The 21,182-nt window shown below is 34.3% G+C and overlaps 1 protein-coding gene across 2 annotated transcripts in view; it reads left to right on the top strand.

The window, feature by feature from the left end:
* LOC145303783 (GH3 domain-containing protein-like) overlaps window positions 1-21,182 on the top strand; it is a 107,426-nt gene that overhangs the window by 57,186 nt on the left and 29,058 nt on the right. For both annotated transcript variants that reach the window (XM_080145395.1, XM_080145394.1), the window contains exons 20-24: window positions 3,828-3,878; window positions 8,401-8,463; window positions 9,147-9,240; window positions 9,979-10,047; window positions 17,467-17,555. In XM_080145395.1, the coding sequence (XP_080001521.1) occupies window positions 3,828-3,878; window positions 8,401-8,463; window positions 9,147-9,240; window positions 9,979-10,047; window positions 17,467-17,555 (366 nt within the window). The remainder of the gene's footprint in view (window positions 1-3,827; window positions 3,879-8,400; window positions 8,464-9,146; window positions 9,241-9,978; window positions 10,048-17,466; window positions 17,556-21,182) is intronic.

The raw sequence follows: 21,182 nt of genomic DNA, 5'->3' as shown, positions 1-21,182 counted from the left end.
CCCCAACTGGAGGAGGAGAGACCCGGCAGGTTGATACACCCTGGGGAAGCCGGCCTGATGGGACCCAGCTGGACGAAGGGGCGCTGCCGCTTCAACGGCCACACAGCCGCCAAGTGTAGAACCGGTTGGGACCGGGCAACGAAGAAACACCAGGCCGCCCAACAACCTGCATGCAACCAGTCTGCCACCCAGGTCCACCTGGAGGGAGATGCCCAGCCGTCACCCCAACTAGCTGCCGCCGCTGGGGCCGCGGCTACCCAGGAGTCTGTGTCTCAGATTGGGACCATGGTGGCCAGGATCAACGTGCTGGGAGGAGCGGCTGAACCCAACCGGGTTGGCCTGGACCTCAGCCGCAACCACAGGGGACCGGTGTCCGTAACCCCTGTCATCCCCAGCAAGAGCCGAGGGGCGCTACCCAGCGCCACCGGGACGGTGTACGGGGAGGCCCTGGCGGCCGCCGAGTGGGAGAGGCAAGAGGCGCTAGCCAGCGAGTCTGAGTCGATGTATGGGACGCCAACCGGCGTCGCCACCTGGAAGGAACGAGAGGTGCTTCCCTGCACCACCAAGCTGATGTTTGGGGTGACAACCGTCGCCGCCACCGGTGAAGACTGGGGGGTGCTATCCAGCGCCCCACGCTGGTGCCTGGGGCGACAACCGTCGCCGCCACCGAGAGACCTGGACCCCTGTGAAGACTGGGGGGTGCTATCCAGCGCCCCCACACTGGTGCCTGGGGCGACAACCGTCGCCGCCACCGAGATACCTGGACCCCGGAATGAGCCCGCAGCCCCAGAGGAAGGGGTGACACCCGTCACCCCCAGCCAGCCAGAGCCCCCAGCCAGCAGGGAGAGTCCAGCTGTCCCTCACCTTCAACTGCATCCAGCTGTCTACCTCCCTCAACCAAGCCAGGGTAATTGTATTGCACTGGTGTACCAGGAAGTTTGGGCTGGGCCAAACTTGCCTGCGCCCCCTGCATCACCCCCAGGAGCCAGGGTATCAGCCATTACCAGCCAAACTGAAGAAGCTTTGACCGCTGCCTGGGGAGTAACACAACTAGATGCGCCAAGTGCCGAGCCTAACCATAGAAGTAGGGGATCCCCAACAATTATGTCTACCCAAGATGGAGACAATGTGCCTGGACCCCTTCAGGCTAGGGGAGGAAATCCGGAGCCTTGTGCCTCCAGTCCACTAGCAGCAGTGTCCGTGGATGGGCCTGTCTCCCAGCCAACTAGAGCGGAGCCACCCTTGCAGATCCAAGACAGCCTCCGGCATAAAGGGTGGACTGTTACCTTTCCCTACCCCGCAGGTCGGATTGCCATGCACCACCCTGCCAATGTCCAGAATGAGCCTGAAGGAGGCAACGCTCCTACAGTATGCCAACCACCACCTGCCCGCGTTGACAGAGACCCTGGAAGCCGAATGAACCTGACCAGCCCCGAGGGCGAAGAAACTGCGCCTGCATCCAGTAGCCAGCCTGCCAGTAGCAAGGTGACCAACACGATGGAGACCACCAGCCCAGGGGAGAAACCTGCAGAGGTGTACACCAGGCGGCTGTTGGTCCAAGCCCCCTCATGTGCTGTGCCACCCCTGGAGGTTGCCAGGGTGGCCTCAGAGGTACACATCCAACGGCCAGAAGATCCAACAGGACCAGCTACTCCAGCAGATATAGCCGATTCCGTTAGACCTGGGGAGGGCTGGAGTCCACCACCGTCCAGCAACTGGTATCCTGGCGGACCCATTCCACAAGGACAACCAACTGAAGGCCGCAACCACTGTCGGAAGTCTGGCGGTGCAGACAACCCCTCCAGCCTTCCGAGGGGAGAGTTGTGGTATGCGGCAGCTCTGGACCATGCAGAAACCAAGACATTATAGTGATGCTACGCACCTAGTTAAATCCTGTTATTCTACAATTATGAAGCCACCTGAAAAGATGTCAGATAACGGTACTGATTTTATCTCTCAGTTGTCCTGCAAATGGAGGGAGGGGTGTTACCCCTCCCTCTCCCATCTTAAGCACCGGAACCTTCCCCTTCAACCACCAAGTTATCAGCACCACCTCAACCCTGAGGATAAAGGATCTAAACCTGCCCCCACACAGACTGTTGTTGTCACAAGTAATCATCAAACCTTCCCTCTTTAGTACCCAGACCTACCTCTCAACCCCTCTATGCTTATCTACCTATTGTGCTGCTCCATGGGCTATCCTGCCTGCCCCAGACAGGGATAGCCATCTACCTAACCATTGCAATTATCTATGTTTTACTGTATGATTTATCTTTAACCATCTTTATTCCTAATCCATATGTATTTATATTATGGTTAACTGTATTCTTAATCCCCCCCACCCTTTCCAGGGATGGGGAATCATGATTGCCCAAACTGACTATTGTATATGTATTATAATGCTTTTATGTTATGATCATTTATTCCTATCCATGTAGTTATTGTTTGTTGTATATAGCTTTAGTATCCTTTACACCTTCAATAAAGTGACAACTGAAATGGATGTTGATTCTTGTCTAGTGAATGCTAGAGAAGCGTAGCTTCTCTATAGTAAGGTGTCCACGTCTGTTCACACTGCCGTAGTCTTTATTCGAACTCTGGTGTCTGCCATTTACCCTAGGCAGATACCACATAACAATATTAAGTAAAATACATTAAAAGAATCTCCTTCTAATCTATCTATCTAAAACAAAAAAATGCTATATACATAATTGTATTTCAGTTAATCCCCTATTACTGATATATTTGTAGTAATATGTTGTTTGTATGTGTGTCTGTCTGTCGTTGTGAATGTAAATATGTTTGTATTTAAAATTAAGAAGCAATGTCGCAGAAATTGACGTTTTTGCAAAACCAATGTAATAGTAACTCTATAAGCGTCACCTGAAAGTCCGTACGTCCGTTAAGTTTTAGCCTTTTTAACAACAATTTTCTATGTATTTTAATTATCCTATTCATCTAACTTTTGGAATAATGATTCATATTACATCAAGGTTTAATATTATAAGCGAAGCATCTGTATAAACAATTATTCTGCTTTTTCAGTTAATATTCGCTTGTCCTATCATTCCAGAGCTTCGCTTTTATGGATGTTGTCATCCTTGTTTTTGTTGCTATTTTCACAAATCCGTTACAATCAATGAACATTTGAACATGAAACTAATGACATTACTTATGTCATTATCGAACCCCAAACTTTGGACGATTTTCATAGACATTTGATACATTACTTTTACAGTAGATTTGTGGCCTTAACATGCCCATACCTTGTGCTGTGATAGTATTGGCATTAAAGACTTTAGGCAGATGTTAAATGCTTGTTTAATCTGAGTCTGTCAAAAGTTCTTTTTCTTCTGAAACTTAATCTCGTTTGATCTGGTAATTTGGGAAAAGTTATCAAGGAGGGAGTAGACTTTGTGCTGTTTATTACACTAGTCCCCAAAGTCCTAAAATAACGTTTTCTTATTCCTCGGCTGAACAACTTTTGGGACTTTTATTTGACTTTGTTTTTTTAGTTCCTTTGGTTAACCTTTCAACAACTAATTGTAATCTACAGAAGGGTTAATTTTGTGTATCATTATTGGGGATTTGCATAAATGTGTCGGCCATTGTCTTATCCCTTTAGATCCATGTAATTTATAAAAAGTTATAGTTTTCACCAGTTTAAATTTTGAATAACATTTGATATATTTTATTGATGTAATCATTAATGCTTTAAGTATGAAAGAATCGTATGATAATAATAAAATTCCTTTATATTATTTTATTGTTGAATATAAGTTTAAAACATTTATGCAGGATAAGTAGTACAAATTAATCTATTTTAGGTGAAGGAGTTTTTCAACGAGCTACCAGTCATCCAGTTCCAATACAGACAGGCATTGCAACCAAAGATATTTTTAAAAGCAAAGCTCTTCTATGATTAGGGTCGGTCTGTCCGTCCGTCTGTATGTTCCTCAGAGACAATTAGCTCTTAATTTAAAAAGTTACCAGTCATCCAATTCCAATACAGACAGGCAGGAGGGCAATCAAAGAGATTTTAATCTACAGAAGGGGTAATTTTGTGTATTATCATTTATCATTGGTGGTGTACATGAATCGATTTGTCGGCCATCGTCTTATCCCTTTAGATCCCTGCATTTTATTAAAGAAATTTTTTTCTGTTTTTTAGAAAAGCAACTTTATACCTAGGGTGTGCGTGTGTGTTGCCAAATTGAAAATTGGTTCATTTATATTTTGAGTAGTTTTTAATTTGATTTTGTATTATTCTTTACTCGTATTATATGGTTTTGTTTAAAATGAAAGGAATGGTTTTATCTATCAATCTTTAAAAAGGTGTATACTAAATATTAGCGGTTTCCTTCCATATTGTTTCTTTTTTGGCTGCTAATATTTGGTGTTATTCGAATTATTGTATGAGGTTTGTTTGTCTTTTCACGAAGGAGCAATTGACTTTTATTTAATATTTGAAAGTGTAACACTTATCTTGCCCAGTTTCTTCCTTTAAAAACTAGCGGCCATTTGAGATGGAGGAGTAGAATTCTATGTAACTATTAGTGATGGGAATCCGGATCCGGAATCCGAATCCGGAATCCGCCCAATTTTCGGCCTATTTTGGAATCCGAATCCGGATCCGGAATCCGTTTTTTATAGCGGATTCCGGATTCTAAATTGGTAGGCTAAAATTACCGTCTTGAGTTTTTTCTGACAACTCCCTCTTAAATTTTTTTGTACATAACAAATTTTAATAATTACTAATGTGATGTAAATGTTTAACACTTTAACACTTTAAACAAATCAAGGCTTCAACCAAGTAACATAGTGTTAAATTAATGAAAAAAGCTATCCCTCTGTGACGGACGGCCTTTTAAAATACTGCTAGAATCCGGAATCCGAATCCGGAATCCGCCAAAAATAAGAATCCGGAATCCACAAGAATCCGTCACTTTTTTTGACGGATTCCTTCAGAATCCGGAATCCGAATCCGGCCCAAAAATTCGACGGATTCCCATCCCTAGTAACTATAACCCATTTTTATTTTAGATTTATAAAGTAAAACATAATTTCTACCTTGTAAAGGAGAACCATATCGGTTCAGCAGTTCAGCGAGATCCTGTTACTTTATAATAAGGATCTCGCTCCTTTTATGATATTACTAAATATATGTTTAAATTATAACCTAGATAACAAAGATATGACAATGTGTAATATTTGAAATATGTAAGTGTACATAATATCAGAGATCTAAAGGGATAAGATAATGGCCGATAAATTGTTAATTTGTCTTTCAACTACCTACTACCTAGGTTTTTATGAATTTTTATTTTTAAACTCATACTTTTCAATCCGTGTAATAAAATAACAGGATCCTTGTCTGTCTGTCTGTTTGTACCGAAGGATACCGCTAACTGCTGAACCAATACGGTTTTTCTTTACAACGAAGCTTCTCATAGGTCCTGTGAAGGTTTTTGACTATTTTGAGGGAGAATACCTCCACCCTCCCAAGAGAGTGTATAAAATAGTGGGGAAAGGGCGACATTTTTTTCCCCCAGTCTCAAAAGTCAATGTACTCTATCCTTTATTCCGGATAGATTTGACATATTTAGCCTTGATATTCAGAATTTATAGATGCTTGTTATCTTATGTAATACTCAGATAGAGAGAGGGGAGGGGGGACATTGTGCTGTTTATTATACTAGTCCTCAAAGTTTTATAATAGCGTTTTCTTATTTGTTGGGTTAACAACTCTGGGGACTTTTGATTGGTTGATCATTAAGTTGAGTATTCAAACGTTTAGACGACTAATTTAAATCTATAGAAGGGGTAATTTCCAGTATCATCATTGGGGATGTCCAAATATATCGGCCTTTGTCTTATCCCTTTAGATCCTAGTGTAATACTAGTAGTTTCTCCCCTAGCATTTAGTGGCTCTATGTATTCAAAGGGGGAAGAAGTATCAAAAAAAGCCTAAAACCATCCTAGAACCAATGTAAAGCTACTTCAAAAATGAAAACTAATTGAAACTAAGCTTCAGACATTAAAAACATTTTAAAAACAGACATTTTAATAAGAGTATAAGCAGTTACCCACTTTGTTGCTTATTAGTCATGTATTGTATAGGCAGGTTTAAGTCTATTTTTCATTCTATGCATCTATGCCATAAGACCAAAATGGCTTAACTAGGAAAACTTAAATGTTTTTTTTCTGATATAACTTTTTTTTTGCCTTAAAATGGCAAAATATTTTTTCCCTTCTTTCCAAGATACAACTAACTAACTAACTAATCGATTCCAGCAACAATACTGTGAAATGCACCACATTCAAAATTTGCTTGTATTTGTCGAAATCTTCCTTGTAAGGAAGATTTTGTTTAAATAAGTAGTTAGAATTTGCAGGGATCTAAAGGGATAAGACGATGGCCGATAAATTTTTATACACCCCCAATAGGACACTCAACCTAAATCTAAATCAACCAATTAATCAAAATTCAATAAAAGTCCTCAAACGGTTAAGAAAACGTTACTAAAGTCTAAACACTTTTGGGACTTGTGTAATAAACAGCCCAATGTCCCCTCCCTCCCCGCATTAGTTTAAATAGTAAGAATTTGTATTTTTGTTCCGCAGACAGGAAGCTGTTCTTTTTACAGATCCGGCAAACAATATAGTGTCCAATCTTTTCCACCAATTGTCTTATTAGTCAAGTGTTTTATAGAAGGGGGAAGGGGACATTGGGCTGTATATTACTCTAGTCCCCAAAGTCTAATTGTAATGTTTTCTTATTCGTTGGATTAACATCTTTGGGGACTTCTATTGAATTTTGATTGGTTGATTCAATTAATTGAGTGTCCAAAATTTTCAATCACTAGTTAAAATTTACAAAATAACTTATGTTTTGATTCATTTTTTGGTGAAAGTGATTAAACACCACAAACAATGAAATCTCTACTAGTGTTTCTACAAAATAGATATATAATAAAAACAATGCTAAATATGCTTATTGGAGGCAGTTATTGCCAAGAAATCACTACTATTTTGTCGGTAGAATTAGTGTGTAAATGTATTACATAAATATTACTGATATTTTTCTGCATGTATCCTTCAAGAAATTCTTACGAAAGGATTATTATTCTTCATTGTCCAATCTTTGATTTTTATTTTATACTGATCTGGATCTTTAAATCGTTTAGTGGTGCGCTGAATTGGGGCGATCCAGTTCGGCGCACCTAGATATTATTAGATTTCAATCTTTAAATCAAAATGGAATGGGCGAACCAGCGCGCCCAGTGGCGCGGTACTGACGCGGCAATGGCACTCAACGAGTGACATTGCCGCGCCAAACAGGGGTGAACTGGATCGCCCCGATTCAGCGCACCACTAAACGATTTAAAGATCCAGCTCTGGTTTAAACCAGGGATCTATAGACACTAGCCAAAAAATTAATGTACATCCTTAATGATGACTCAAAATTACCACTTCTGTGGTTTAAAGGTTTGATAAACTAACCATCAAAATTCAATCCAAGTTCCCAAAAATGTTTGAGAAAACGTTATTAGATAACTTTGGGGACGAGTATTAAACAGTACTTTGTCCCCTCTCTCTATGGCTAATTTTAGATACAGTTATATTTGTAGTATTGTAAGAAAAACCATGAAATAGTAGTATTCCTTGTGGAATAGAGATATATTTTTATTTTTCTCTTCCGAGTGTTATTACAAAACAACTTGTAAATTTATGTAATTAAATGATTTGGTTAATATTCAGGGGCCATTGAACTGTAATTTACACTGGTACCCAAAGTTTATTCATTAATTCAAAAACTTGGGTACTTTTATTGAATTTTGATTGGTTAGTATTCACATATTTCAACCAATAATTTATATCTACATAAGGGGTATTTTGTTTATCACCATTGGGAATGTATATTAATTTATCATCCATTCCCTGGTAGCCTGGGCCCTCTTGAGGCTAACAAAACTTGATTTTATTTTTAATATCTGCGTAAAACTTTCTAATATGATGCGATGAATAACTGTTCTATCAATTCAATAAATATAATTATTATTGGTTGATTTGTATGAACTTATTTCCCTTCCCTAATCTTTCTATATCTTTTCTACTCATGTTAAATCAATGTACAAACAATACATTTTTATTAAATAAGAATATAAATATTTGATTTTTAAAGTTAAAATATAAGTGGAGGAGAGTGGTTGAAAAGTTTCGACACTATTGGTTTGGTATCAGCCAATAAAAATTTAAAAAGTACCCAAATTTTTAAGCCAACAGATAAGAAAACATGGTTACAAAACTTTGGGTACCAGTGTAATTTACAGCGCCAATTATATACATAACTGTACTTTTTTCAAACTCTTGATAAAAATAAAATCCTTTGGTTGCTAGGGTCAAGTTTTGAATCTTCATGGAGAAAAAATGTCTGAGCAGATAATGTGGAAATGTATTAAGGTGAGTTTTTAAAAAAGTTTTATTGTCTAATCCTACACTAGCGCCTAAGCCCCTAGAGGCCTCTAGCGGAACGTAAAAAAATGTTTTATTTAAACTTACGTTAAGATCATGTATACTTTGTATAGCATCATATTACAGACAATTTTCCACAAATATTAAAATAATAATCATAAAACAATTTCTGGGGCTAACAAAACTGGTTCTAATCTATGATTTTTTATTTTAATATCCCCTGAAAGGTGTCTACAATACGATGTGATAAATAACTAATATGCTCTTGTTATAATATGCTATGTTAAAGGGGGGGGGGGGGCGAAAGTGACACTTTTTGAAACCAAAACTAAAAGTCAAAGGAACTCAACTAAAAAAAGAGTTACAGGTCTGACATTTTGCATGGCAGTTGCTTTATAGGGGTACAATATGGAACTGTGAAAAAACGGCGTCGCAACCGCCGAAAACCGCCGAGAAAAGGCAAAAAAAATTTCGGCGGGAAACGGCGGTTTTCGGCGGTTGCGCTGCCGTTTCTTCACAGTTCCATATTTTACCCCTATAAAGCAACTGCCATGCAAAATCTCAGACCTGTAACTCTTATTTTAGTTGAGTTCCTTTGTTAAATTTTAGTTTTGGTTTCAAAAAGTGTCACTTTCGCCCCCCCCCCCTTTTAAAGTTTTAAATATATTTAGGATTTAGAAAATTCGTGGGCTTCTGAAAACGCCAAAGAAACTGTATCTCAAATAAGAGATTATACTGTAGCTGAAAGTGTTCTTATAGATTCAGGTTAGTGTAGCTTTCATTTTCCAGTATGGTTTCGAAACCGATTAGTATCCACTGGATTAGAACCAGTCCTGAGCCATATTTCATTATAATATCCGCGGAAAGTTGTCTATGATACGAATCAGTACCCCAAATAAGAGATTATACTGTGGCTGAAAGGTTAGCGAGGCATTAATTTTATTATAGCTTAGTTTCACCGATTTTATTGGAGATTTTTAATAGAGAAGAAAAGCTACAAGGTTCAGATCACTGTCTTAAAATACAAAAAACACACTTTGATTTCGGTCCTTTTTACGACTTAAATCCTAACTATATTGTAAAACGTTGTTCTATATTAGTAATTTTTTAAAAATTAAGTAATTTTTTGCCCTAGACCACATCTAACCGCCTAATAAATTAAAAGGATTCCAGTCTGTTTGTGTGTCTGTCTATCTATTGTCTGTGTGTACAGAAGGATCTCGCCAACCACTGAATTGATATAGTTCTCCTTTACAGGGTAGCTTCTCATGAAAGGGAAGGTTTATAGCTATTTGGGGGAGGATACCACCACCTTACATAAATAAAATGCAAAAAATAAAAATAATAGAAAACGCCAGCTTAGCAAATATTTTTGGTAAACACCTGATCTTAACATAGGTTAAAAGGAATACATTTTAAGTTCCCCTAGAGGCCTCTAGGGGCTTATCCGCTAGTATATACATATATTCATGGCTATCTTAAAATAATTACACATATTTTTAGAAACAGCTATCCCTCATTATGTAATCTTCATTGAATTGGAAAATGGAATTATACCAAATAACAGTTCAGGTAAGGATAAACATGTCCAGTATGGCTTTTAAACTGATTAATATCCGCTGTATTAGAACCGGTCCTCAGCCATATGGGAAAATAGTGTATAGCATCGTATTACAGATAATTTTCCACGGATATTAAGATAAAATCATATTAAACAAAACTGGTTTTAATCTTATTATTTTTCATTTAAATATCCGCGGAAAGCTGTCTAAAATACGATGCGATAAATAACTATTAAATATCTTTGCTCAACGTCAACTTTTCAAATTATGGCAATAACATCTTAACCAGTGCACGGGTGGACCCTCAGATGTAAAAACTTTATTTTAGTGTTTGGACAAAATGACTTAGCAATTGTATCTGTAACTACGTCTAATAACACCCTTTGCTATTTTTAAAATCCTAGAAAATTTTTTTTGCATGAAAATTGCATAAATTCGCAACCTTTTTTAGCACCACTACTTAACTCGAGTTTTAAAACTTTTTATATAAAATCCTTTTTACAAAAAATATCAATAATTACTTAAAATTAAACCTGAAAGAAAAAAAATCTCATTACACGTGTTAATTTTCATGTTTTACGTCTTTTTTTGAGGAAAGTATAACTTCCACATTTTTGACAATAATATATTTTTTTAACATTTCAAAGTAAAATATAATAAAACTTAAACGATTTTTCTTGAATTATCAGTTGAAAATTTCATCAAACATGCAATTTAAGTGATGAAAATTTAATAAAATCATTTTTTGAATGTTTAGAATTACCAATTTTCTACATTTAAAACAAAATGTTAACAAAATTTAAAAACATTCTAATATATAACTTTAAAAATCAATAACATTGTATAAAATGATGTTTTAAAAAATAAATCATTAAAAGGTATTAAAATGCATTTTAAGTTGCTTAAAATTAAAACGAGAATATCTTTTTACACTTTATTCTTTGTAATAGAGATTAATCGTCATTTGCTGAAAATGAAACATTTAATAAACTAATTGAATCTTTTTGTGACCATATTTAAAAATTTTTATTTTTACACTAAGGTGTTTTTTAATAAAAATCTTTGTTAATTTCTGTTTTACGACAAAAAAAAGAAAGGGACTTTTTTACTATTTCTAGGTTATCTTATGCAATTTAAACTATAAAATATGAAATAAATTTTAATTGTCTTTCTTTTGAGCCACAAAACACTGTAAAATGTAACATATATGCAAAAATAACAATTTTTTTAATGAATATTATAATATCCTTATATGACATTGCATCAGAGCTTATTCTTTAGATCATATGTTCATGAAAAGTAGCCATAACTTGGAGGGTTGCGCTATTTATTAGAATATTAAATAAACTTGAATGGTAAAAATATTAGCATAACCTTTGTCAATTCAAATGCTTTAGGTATATGATTCGGAAAGTTAGTTAAAAAATAGAGAATTTGCTGTGTATACTGTTGAAAGACTTTCAAAAATGTGAATTACAAAGCAATCCTAAAAGATCAGGTCGTAGGCGAGTCTTAGTCGGGGGTTTTCTGATAGCAAATATTGCGTTATTGGTATACAATGTAAAAAAAAACATTTTAAAGAAATTCTTTAAATAAAACCCAACGTGTATTGACAGTACAAACATCTTAATGCTAGCAGACATATGTTTATCAACATTTGCCGAAAACTATTTCCACAAGAAAAATTATTCAGGTTTCTACTTTATAATTTTAAATATTTTTTTCTGATAAAATGTTTGACATATATCGTATAATCATTTACCAAAAGAAATATTTTGATAATTTAGATTTCAGAGAAGATGAATCCCTTCAAAAAACTAAGACGACATTTTGCATCTTCTGCTATGACATTTAAAAAAAAATATAAAAAAAAAAAATTTAGTATGAAAACTATTTTTATCGATTTTTCTGAAGGTATTATTGTATTCTGTTGGTTTGTTATTACCATTTACTTATATCGAAAGTGCCAAACATTGTGCCCTAACTTATTCATTTAATAAAAAACTAACCGTGAGTGGCGTGCACAGGATTTTAAAGGGATCTAAAGTGATAAGACAATTACCGATAAATTGATGTACATCCCTAATGATGATACTTATGCAATTTCCCCTTCTGTAGATTACAATTAAGGGTTGAAACGTTTGGACACTCAACATAATGTTCCAACCAATAAAAATTCACTGAAATTCCCCAACAAATAAGAAAACGCTATATTGTAAAATTTTGGTGATTAGTGTAATACACAATTCTTTGTCTATCAGTCCTAACTGCCTAACGTTTTTTTGCTAATGACCCAATTGTTATTATAAAGCTACCAATATCAATTTGTCTAGAAACTTTATTTTATCTGTTTAAAGTTCACATTTTTTTCTTTTTTCGAATACAACAGACTTAGACAAAAGCATTTGCTATGTGGTGATTAAATAAAGAAAAGAATCGGGGTATAGAAAGTTCATGGATAAATAGATAGATAGATATACCGAGTAAAAATATATTTACAGGGTGATTAAATCGAAACTCTTTGTCTTTCCAGCTAAGAAAATCCAGAGAGAGAGAGAGAGAGAGAGAGATAGTACAATGGGCTGTTTATTACACTAGTCCACAAAGTTTTATAATAACGTTTTCTTTGTTGGCTTAACAACCTTATGAACATTAATTGAATTTTGATTATGGGGGGGGGGGGAAGTTTTGACACATTTGCGTAAACCTGGCACCTAGGCTTTATCTTTGGACTGAGAGGATAGTTTATTAGTGATAAAATCATTCTTATATGATGAATTTCACGAAGTTTTAAGATTTTTTGGATAGTCCTCCAGGTTCCGGAGCTCCAGGCCTCCAGGTGGTCTATGTACAGGTAAAAATCCAAAATCCAAAAAATCTTAAAACTTCGTGAAATTCATCATATTAGAATGATTTTATCACTAATAACCTATCCTCTCAGTCCAAAGATAAAGCCTAGGTGCCAGGTTTACGCAAATGTGTCAAAACTTCCCCCCCCCCCCCTTGGTTTATTGTTTAATTGTTTAATCGTTTCAACCACTAATTTGTTTATTATCATTGGGAATATACATTAATTTATTGGCCATTGTCTAATCTACTTAGACCACTGATGAAAAGCACATCAACATAGAAATGCCGCGAAATATTTTTCTCCTAATATCCACCATTGGGCCTCTGAGTATTACATTCCATTAAAAGCGATTGGTGCCCTTGGGTTCTCTAGATGAATACTTGAAATCGAAGGAGAACACCGCCCCAATTATGTGATAGATAATAAATTAAAACTTTATTTACTAATCTTTTTCTCCGGGAGTAAATTACTAAAAGTTTTGTAATTGCACGGTGCTTATCTGGCAATTAGCAAAGTGATAATATGGTGGGCATACAATCCCGCATATTTATCAAATCAGCATATTATAGCAACATAAAAAAACTACCTTGAGCATTGATCACCTTACTTAATCTTCTTGCAAATATGAAAATATAAACAACCGCCATGGAATTTAATTTTGATATTCTTAACTACAAAAGTTTTGAAAATAAAACCATAAACCAATGATATCATTATGGGTATAATAAGAAAAATATAAAAATAGCCAAAAACCTGCAAAACGGCAGTCCGACTGCTGTTTTCTTAAAACGACGAGAAATTTAATTTTGATCTCCTTAACTACAAAGGTTTTAAAATCGGATCTTAAACATCAAAGATATGGGGAAAAATATAAAAATAGCTAAAAACATGCTAAAAAGCTGTTCGACTGCCATGGATTATTTTTAGTTGATGGAATGTTCTCAAAAATAGACATATAGATAGATACAGATATAGAAAAGAAAAAACTCCTATAATGAGATAGCATTAATATTTAACACTGGTATTAGTAAGTTATATAGATAGACAGATAGATCGTGAATAGATAGATAGATACAGATATAGAAAAGAAAAAACTCCTATAATGAGATACCATTAATATTTAACACTAGGATCAGAGAAACAAAGATTTAACAGGCAGATAAGGTATTCGGTATCAAATAAAAAAAGTTTTTAAAATTATATATAAGTAGAAGATTTATTGCTGAAGGCTCTTTTTCTGCTCGTTTTGGTTTCGTGTTTAAGCCCAAACAGTAACAGGATGTCTATCTGTCTCTGTGTACCGATGTGGTTCGCTTTTACTATGTAGATTCTCAGAGGACCAGGAAAGATTTATACTTTTTTTGATGAGGTTGTCACAACCCTCCCAAAAAACAAATCACCCCCCCCCCCCAAAAAAAAAAAAAATGTCCCTAAAATATCTTTCTTTCTTTTTTTTTAAAAAAGTTCAATTGAAAAAGGGTGGGACCCATCTCAAGTGCCCCTACACTATGTGCCCAGAATTCCAAAATAAAACAAAAACTCATAGTTCTGTTAATTTTGCTTCTAATTGGGTAAAATCTTTTGGGTTGGGTCACTAATTACCCCAAGTTTTGGTATCTTTAAAAAAACGGCGGCGGGATCGCCGCTTCCGCCGTTAACCGCCATTTTCCGCCGCAAAAAAAAACAATATTATCTCAAATGATTCCAAATTGCCTAATTCGGCGAGAAATGCAAAAAAATTTTTTGGCGGCGGCGGCTGAAAACGGCGGGAGCGGCGGGCCCGCCGCCGTTTTTATTTTAAAGGTACCAAAAATTGGGATGATTAGTGACACCCTAAAACGATTTGGGTCCAATATCTTAAAAGCACAAGAGAAGCACTGAATTTAAGATATACCTTGATAAATGAGAATTTGAAAATGAAGTCCCCCCATGATTCCAAATTGCCTAATTCAGCGAGAAATACAATAAAAAAAATTTTGGTGGTGGCGGAAAACGGCCGTGAACGGCGGTTCCGCCGCAGTTTTTTTTAAAGATACCAAAACTTGGGGTGATTAGTGACACAACCCAAAAGATTTTACCCAATTATTTCTAAAACTAAGGGAGTAGCACCCAAAATAAAATTGCTGGTATGTCGTGTTTCAAGTCACCACATTTACCCCCCCCCCCCCCCTTAAATAAATTATCAATGGAATACTTATATATCAATTGATTTGTTTCAGGGAGGGAGGGGACAATGGGCTGTTTATTACACTAGTCCCCAAAGCTTTATAATAACGTTTTATTATCCATTGGTTTAGCAACTTTAGGGGCTTTTACTGAATTTTAATTGTTTTTTTTCAAATGTTGAGTGTCCAAACGTTTAAACCACTAATTGTAATCTACAGAAGGGGTAATTTTGTGTATCATCGTTGGGTAAGTTCATCAATTTATTGGCCATTAACTTATCCCTTTAGATCCCTGGATTTGTTGACATTAATAACTATAAACAAGGAAACATGTTAATAACATTTTGTAAAATAATTTTCTATTTTTCTATAACCCATTTTACTGTACTTTTTCATTAAAAAATTGACCTATTATTGCTGCGCTACTTAGAGACAAAACAATCCTTGTTTTAAAAAATAAAAGCAAATATATCACAAATCCCCCCAAAAGCACTGAAAACTTTAATCTAAAGGCCTTGCAATCAAAGTATTGATTGTCTGCAATAGGGCCTTTATCAGGAAGGAGGAGGACATTGGGCTGTTTATCACTCTAGTCCCCAAAGTTTTATAATAACATTTTCTTGTTTGTTTATTAAGTTGAGTGTCATAACTTTTCAACCAATAATTGTAATCTATAGAAGGGTAAGTTTGTGTATCATTATTGGTAATCATCAATTTATCTGCCATTCATTTATCCCAAGGCCTTCATACATTTATTAACAAATTTGCTTAAATCTTTTAGTTTCTTTACAGGTTTGCTTATCTCTTTTAATTCTTTAGGGCGTGCATAAGGGGTGGAATAGGTTTTAGTTTTATCAAATTGAAACATTTAGAATATTTTTCATTTAATTTAAAAAGAATGGTAATTGATTAGAAGCAACAGTTTTGATTACATAGCTTAAATGAATATTCCTAGGCGTGTGCATGGGGGGCCTCCCCCACACTCCGGGGGTGGGGGGGGGGGAGGATATCCTTTAAAGACTTTAAACAATAAGAATAAGGCATTGTATCAAAAAATTGCATCAAGAACTATAACTATCACGATGAAATAATTTGTAAAAAAAGTTAATTTAATTTGTCTTTTTTTGTGTAAAAATTGTTATAAAATGGGTGCGACCGCTCCTACAAAAATGCGGGAAAAAAATTTCAGCTAACGATGCCGCCATTGAAACCAACGGGATTCATTCACTGAGCGCCTTGATTAAACATGTGTAAAGGTCTGATATGCGGCATCGTTAGCTGAAAAAAGATCAAACTATTTAAAGTTGAGAGTATCATTACAAAATAGTATAATTCCTGATTCTTTAAGGGGGAATGCTTTGACATCAATTTTTTCATAAGTTTTATAAGTAAACGTATAAAAACTAATTTTAAATCGAATAGTATATTCAATAAGCTTTCAAAAAAGGTATAACATATTACTGTAGCTCAATTTTTGGTAGATTGACAATAATTTAAAGTTTGCATATAAAATGTAATTTCAATAGTCAGGCTTTTATTACAAAATCCTAAATATCTAGGTAGGCTACTTCTCGAAGCTGTAAAATGATAAGTAATTGATATTTTCAACTCTAGCTTTGGGAATCCTTCTCAAATATGACAAAGATTAACCTAAAACTTTAAAATTGGTCAATATTCAAAAATGCATTTTTTGGAATCTTGGAGTTTTTGCATTGGCTGGGCACATAGTGCCCTAGAGGCCTCTAGGGATGTAGCTGTTAGTGTCTAGATTACTTACCTAGACTATATTTCATCAAACGTTTTATGAAGTCATAATAACAAAAAAAATAAAAAAAATTAAGAAAGATTTTTTTCGCTTATTGGCTTATATTTTTGGTAGGGCCCCTAGCATCTTGGATCTCTATAGTAAAAGCCTAAGACTAATGTGAAGTTTCTATTAAATGGAGAACTCAATCGGTTCAGTAGTTATCAAAATCTTAAGCTACAGACAAAAAAACCTTTTATATACCTAATAGGATTACTAATACTTATGCCTGTCAAAGATTACTAAATCAATTCTTTAGGTATCCTTTAATTTATAGAGATTAGATAAGAAAATACTTTTCTAAATGATTGGAAAGAAGTAATTTAGTAGATTGATGTTCTTCTAATTGATGTTTTGTTATGGGGGATTTCTTAAACTAATAGTTGAACATTATACAAAGAAAAACAATTAAAGCTATGATAATAATCGAATGTTTAATTAATAAAAATACAATAAATAAAAACAAGAAAAAATGCAGCATTTGAAAGGTCAAGGCTAAAAATTTTATATTCTATCTAATTGAGCTTGAGACTTTTTTTCAGATTTTAAATTTTTGTTGCTTGCAACATTCATTTTATTTTTTTGCTCTATGACTATTTTTTTATTTAGAGAAATTGGATCGCATAATTGAAGAAAACCACCCTGTTTATACCAGCTTCAGAGTGAAGGGCAGTATAGAAAAACCAAAAATAATCCAGGTAAAGAAACATTTAATTTAGGCCATTATATACACGGTATTAATGCTTTAGTATTCCAAAAAGAAATTAAATTAAGGGGGTGAGTTTCTAACATAAGCAATTATTAAGGTAAGAATTATTGAGTATGCAAAAAGAAAATTTTTTTATTTCAAATAGAATTTTAAATCTTATTTTTAATGTATTTGATAGAGCATTTTGTTGCCCGTGTTTGAATGGATTCATTATTACTTGGATCTTACACCAGATTTTCATGTAGAATAAAGTAAAGTAAACTCTCTAGCGGGCTAAAATAACTATCTCCGCCCTCCCCCCCCTTTACCCCATCCCATCCCCTCCTAATGGATAAACGGCACTACCAATTAAAACGAGAGGATATTGTAATCTAAATTGACGAAAACTTTTCTCCTGTCATATTATCTATGTATATTCTACATCCATTAAGGGGCAAAATGTTGATATTTATCTTACAGAGGAAATAAATGTATCCTAATGACCCAAAAAATGGTTTGAATAGGAAAAACGTTGAACCTAAATGTTTTCACGAAATAATAATTTCTTTCATCATATCTTTTTAATTCTCGCATCAACACTTTAATCATTTGTACACCATTAACTTTGAATACAAAATTAACGTAACTTAGGTAGGTAATAAAGTTATCTCTTAAAATAAATTTGATTTTAGAAATGTTTTTTTTTTAAATGCTTCCAACCTAATTTTAATGCCATTTTAACAATCCATTATGAATGTTTTACATGGATAAGACAACTCCATCATAATTTTAAAAATTTAGAAGTTGACATAAACTGAAGTTGGATTTAAATAAACAATAAATTGTACCTAATTGTTATATGAATCATCATGCAAAGTTTGAAATCGATAAAAAAATTCTAACCTGTCTAAATTAATGAAAAGACCTAACCGTTATGGATGGACAGACCGAACATAATTATCGAAAAGCTTTGCTTTTAAAACATATGATAAACAACACTAAGAAGTAACTTTGCTCCTTAAGTTGTTTAAGTTTTAAGATTGGAATGTTTTGCCTTAAAAAGACAACTCTATCATAAATAAAAGGGTAGGTATGGAAGTTGACATAAACTAAAGTAAATGGATTAAACCATCACATTATCTTTTAAGTTAAAATGAAATTGATTTACTTTTATTAAAAAAAATACACAAAAATCAATTTGACTAACGTCCAGTAAATTAAATAAAAAAAAGTTCTAAAAAATAAAAAAAAACATAAAAAGAATTGTAGTTTTAAAATAAATAAAAAAAAACCAAGTATTAGTATATTTTGAGTTTCCCACAGAAAGTGCAGTTTTTGCTACAATTTTACAAGAGCAAAAACTAGGATTGCACAACAATTCAAAGTTATATAATTGTGTTTTATATCTAGAATATTCTAGACTTTTTGTAGGAAACAAGAGTATAGTTATTTACTGTGATTCAATAATTTCATCATTATTTTGTATTATGTAATTGTATATAGATACTAGAATGTTCTTAGAAACACTTTAATTATACAAGCAAAAACCAATGAATAAGTTTTTGTCATACATAAAAAGCTAATATTGCATCATGTGTAAGTTTCCAGAATCTTCTTTATTATATGACAAAAACTGATGTAGAAGTTTTTATTATGCTTTTTAATACATAAACAGCTAATATTGCATCATGTGTAAGTTTCCAGAATCTTCTTTATTATATGACAAAAACTGATGTAGAAGTTTTTGTTATACTTTTTATTGCACAAAAAAGCTAGGATTGCATCAGATTATGCCATTAACTAAATTCTAGAACATTCTAAGATCTCAGTATAAATAGAGCAGCAGAGTATCTGGTTTTTAATGAGCCTTGCACACTCATTCACTCGTAATCTTTTATTTAACCTCTGTATCTCTTAATGTTTAACCTATCTAATGTGTTTATCTGTATACTATCTCTTTTCTTAACCATTCTGTTAGTTTTGATTAGAATGGTGTTTATTTTTATGTGTATCAATTTTTCATTTATCTTAATTTCTGTTTTACTCTTATTGAGATTTATAGAAATTTTACAAGTTCCCTGTTGGGACTTGTAAAAATCAAATGAAGCTCAAAACTAGAGAAATAGTCTAAGTTCTGAAAAATCATATACTTATGCTGCTTAAAAAAACTATCTTTAGCAAATTTATCTAAGTTTAACTATTATATCTTTGGACTTGTAAATTTACAAAACATAATGAAGTTTGATGATTATTTTTCAAAGTATTTGGATAACAAACAATTACATGTCAAGTGTAAAGAAAATCTTAAAGAATCAAATATTATAAGTTTAAAGTTTACTTTCTTATTAAGAACTTATGGTTTACACTTTGCAAATCCAAAGATATGTTTTAACTGTCATAAAACATATTTAACCTTATATAAAATAATTGAAAGTAACTTAAAAAACATTATTATACTTATGTTAGAATACAATACTAAACTATGATACTCACATTTAATCAACAATAAAGTATAAACAATAAACACTTAGTACATTTTTCACTTTGGTATATATTGAATAATTTGAACTTGAAGTTGTGAGACAACAGTTCTTTATTGCACAAAAGTTAATAAATAATAGGAGATCTTCGCGTGGAAGTGTTTACAACACTTAGGTCTTTGTATTAATTTTGCCATTACTTAAGCAGTTTAAGAGTAAAAGTAAAACTAATTTAAAAACTTAACTTATAAGCATATCATAACTTACTAAAGGACCTTTGCCTCTATATTATCTTGGTGAATGTTTATTATTTAAATATTCTTTATCTAATAGACTTTTTCTTAGAAAGCAAAATAATTACTAATTTAAAGCTTGTTAGAAAGTCCTAGTACCTTTGGAAGCGATTAGTAAAGAGCGGAGTTATTCCTGCGGAGGGAATAGCGTGATTAGTGATTATGTATATAGTTGATATTCATTAGGTTATGATAGTCTACATGTACAACTTATTAAAGGACCTTTGCTACTATATTGTCTAAGTATAAAGTAACTTCAAAAAATACTTTGATGATTCCTTTTATTTAGAAATTCAAAGTAGTTGCTAATATCAAAGCTTGTTAGAAAGCCCTAGTACCTTTGGAAAACGTTAGTAAAGAGTGGAGTTCTTTCCTCCAACTTGATTAGGAATTATTCAAGTGCAAAAATAGAATCATTCTTAGTTGAGGGTTAGGAATCAACGTGGTTAGCAATTACATATATAGTAGATACAAATATTTTAAGTTTTGCTAAATTACTAGAGATTAAAGGACAGCTATCTGTAGGCGTTTGGAGCTTTAGGGACTGAAACGCACGACACAAATGCAATTGAGAACCTTGTGTACAAGCAATTGCAACTAGATGACACTCTAGAGGCCCTAGAGAATGCTAGTATATTTGTGGCCATTGGTCGCGGCCCTAGGGGGACACTCGCACCGGTTGACACTCCAGAGGCCCTGGAGCATACCGGAACATGGGAACCTCTATAGTTGTACCTCTCTTTAAGGATGCTTGATAAGAAATATTAAGTTGTATAATACATGCTGAATTAGATTTTGGGACACTGATTAGTACAGCTCTGTAGCTTAATAGCTTGGATTCTAGGAGTAAGGGTACGGTAGCGC

The sequence above is a fragment of the Acartia tonsa genome, chromosome 13 (genome assembly GCF_053477335.1).
Source record: "Acartia tonsa isolate MP-2025a chromosome 13, ASM5347733v1, whole genome shotgun sequence".
NCBI lineage: Eukaryota > Metazoa > Arthropoda > Copepoda > Calanoida > Acartiidae > Acartia > Acartia tonsa.
The sequence above is the reverse complement of the archived record's forward strand: the minus strand, read 5'-3'. Positions and strand labels throughout refer to the sequence as shown.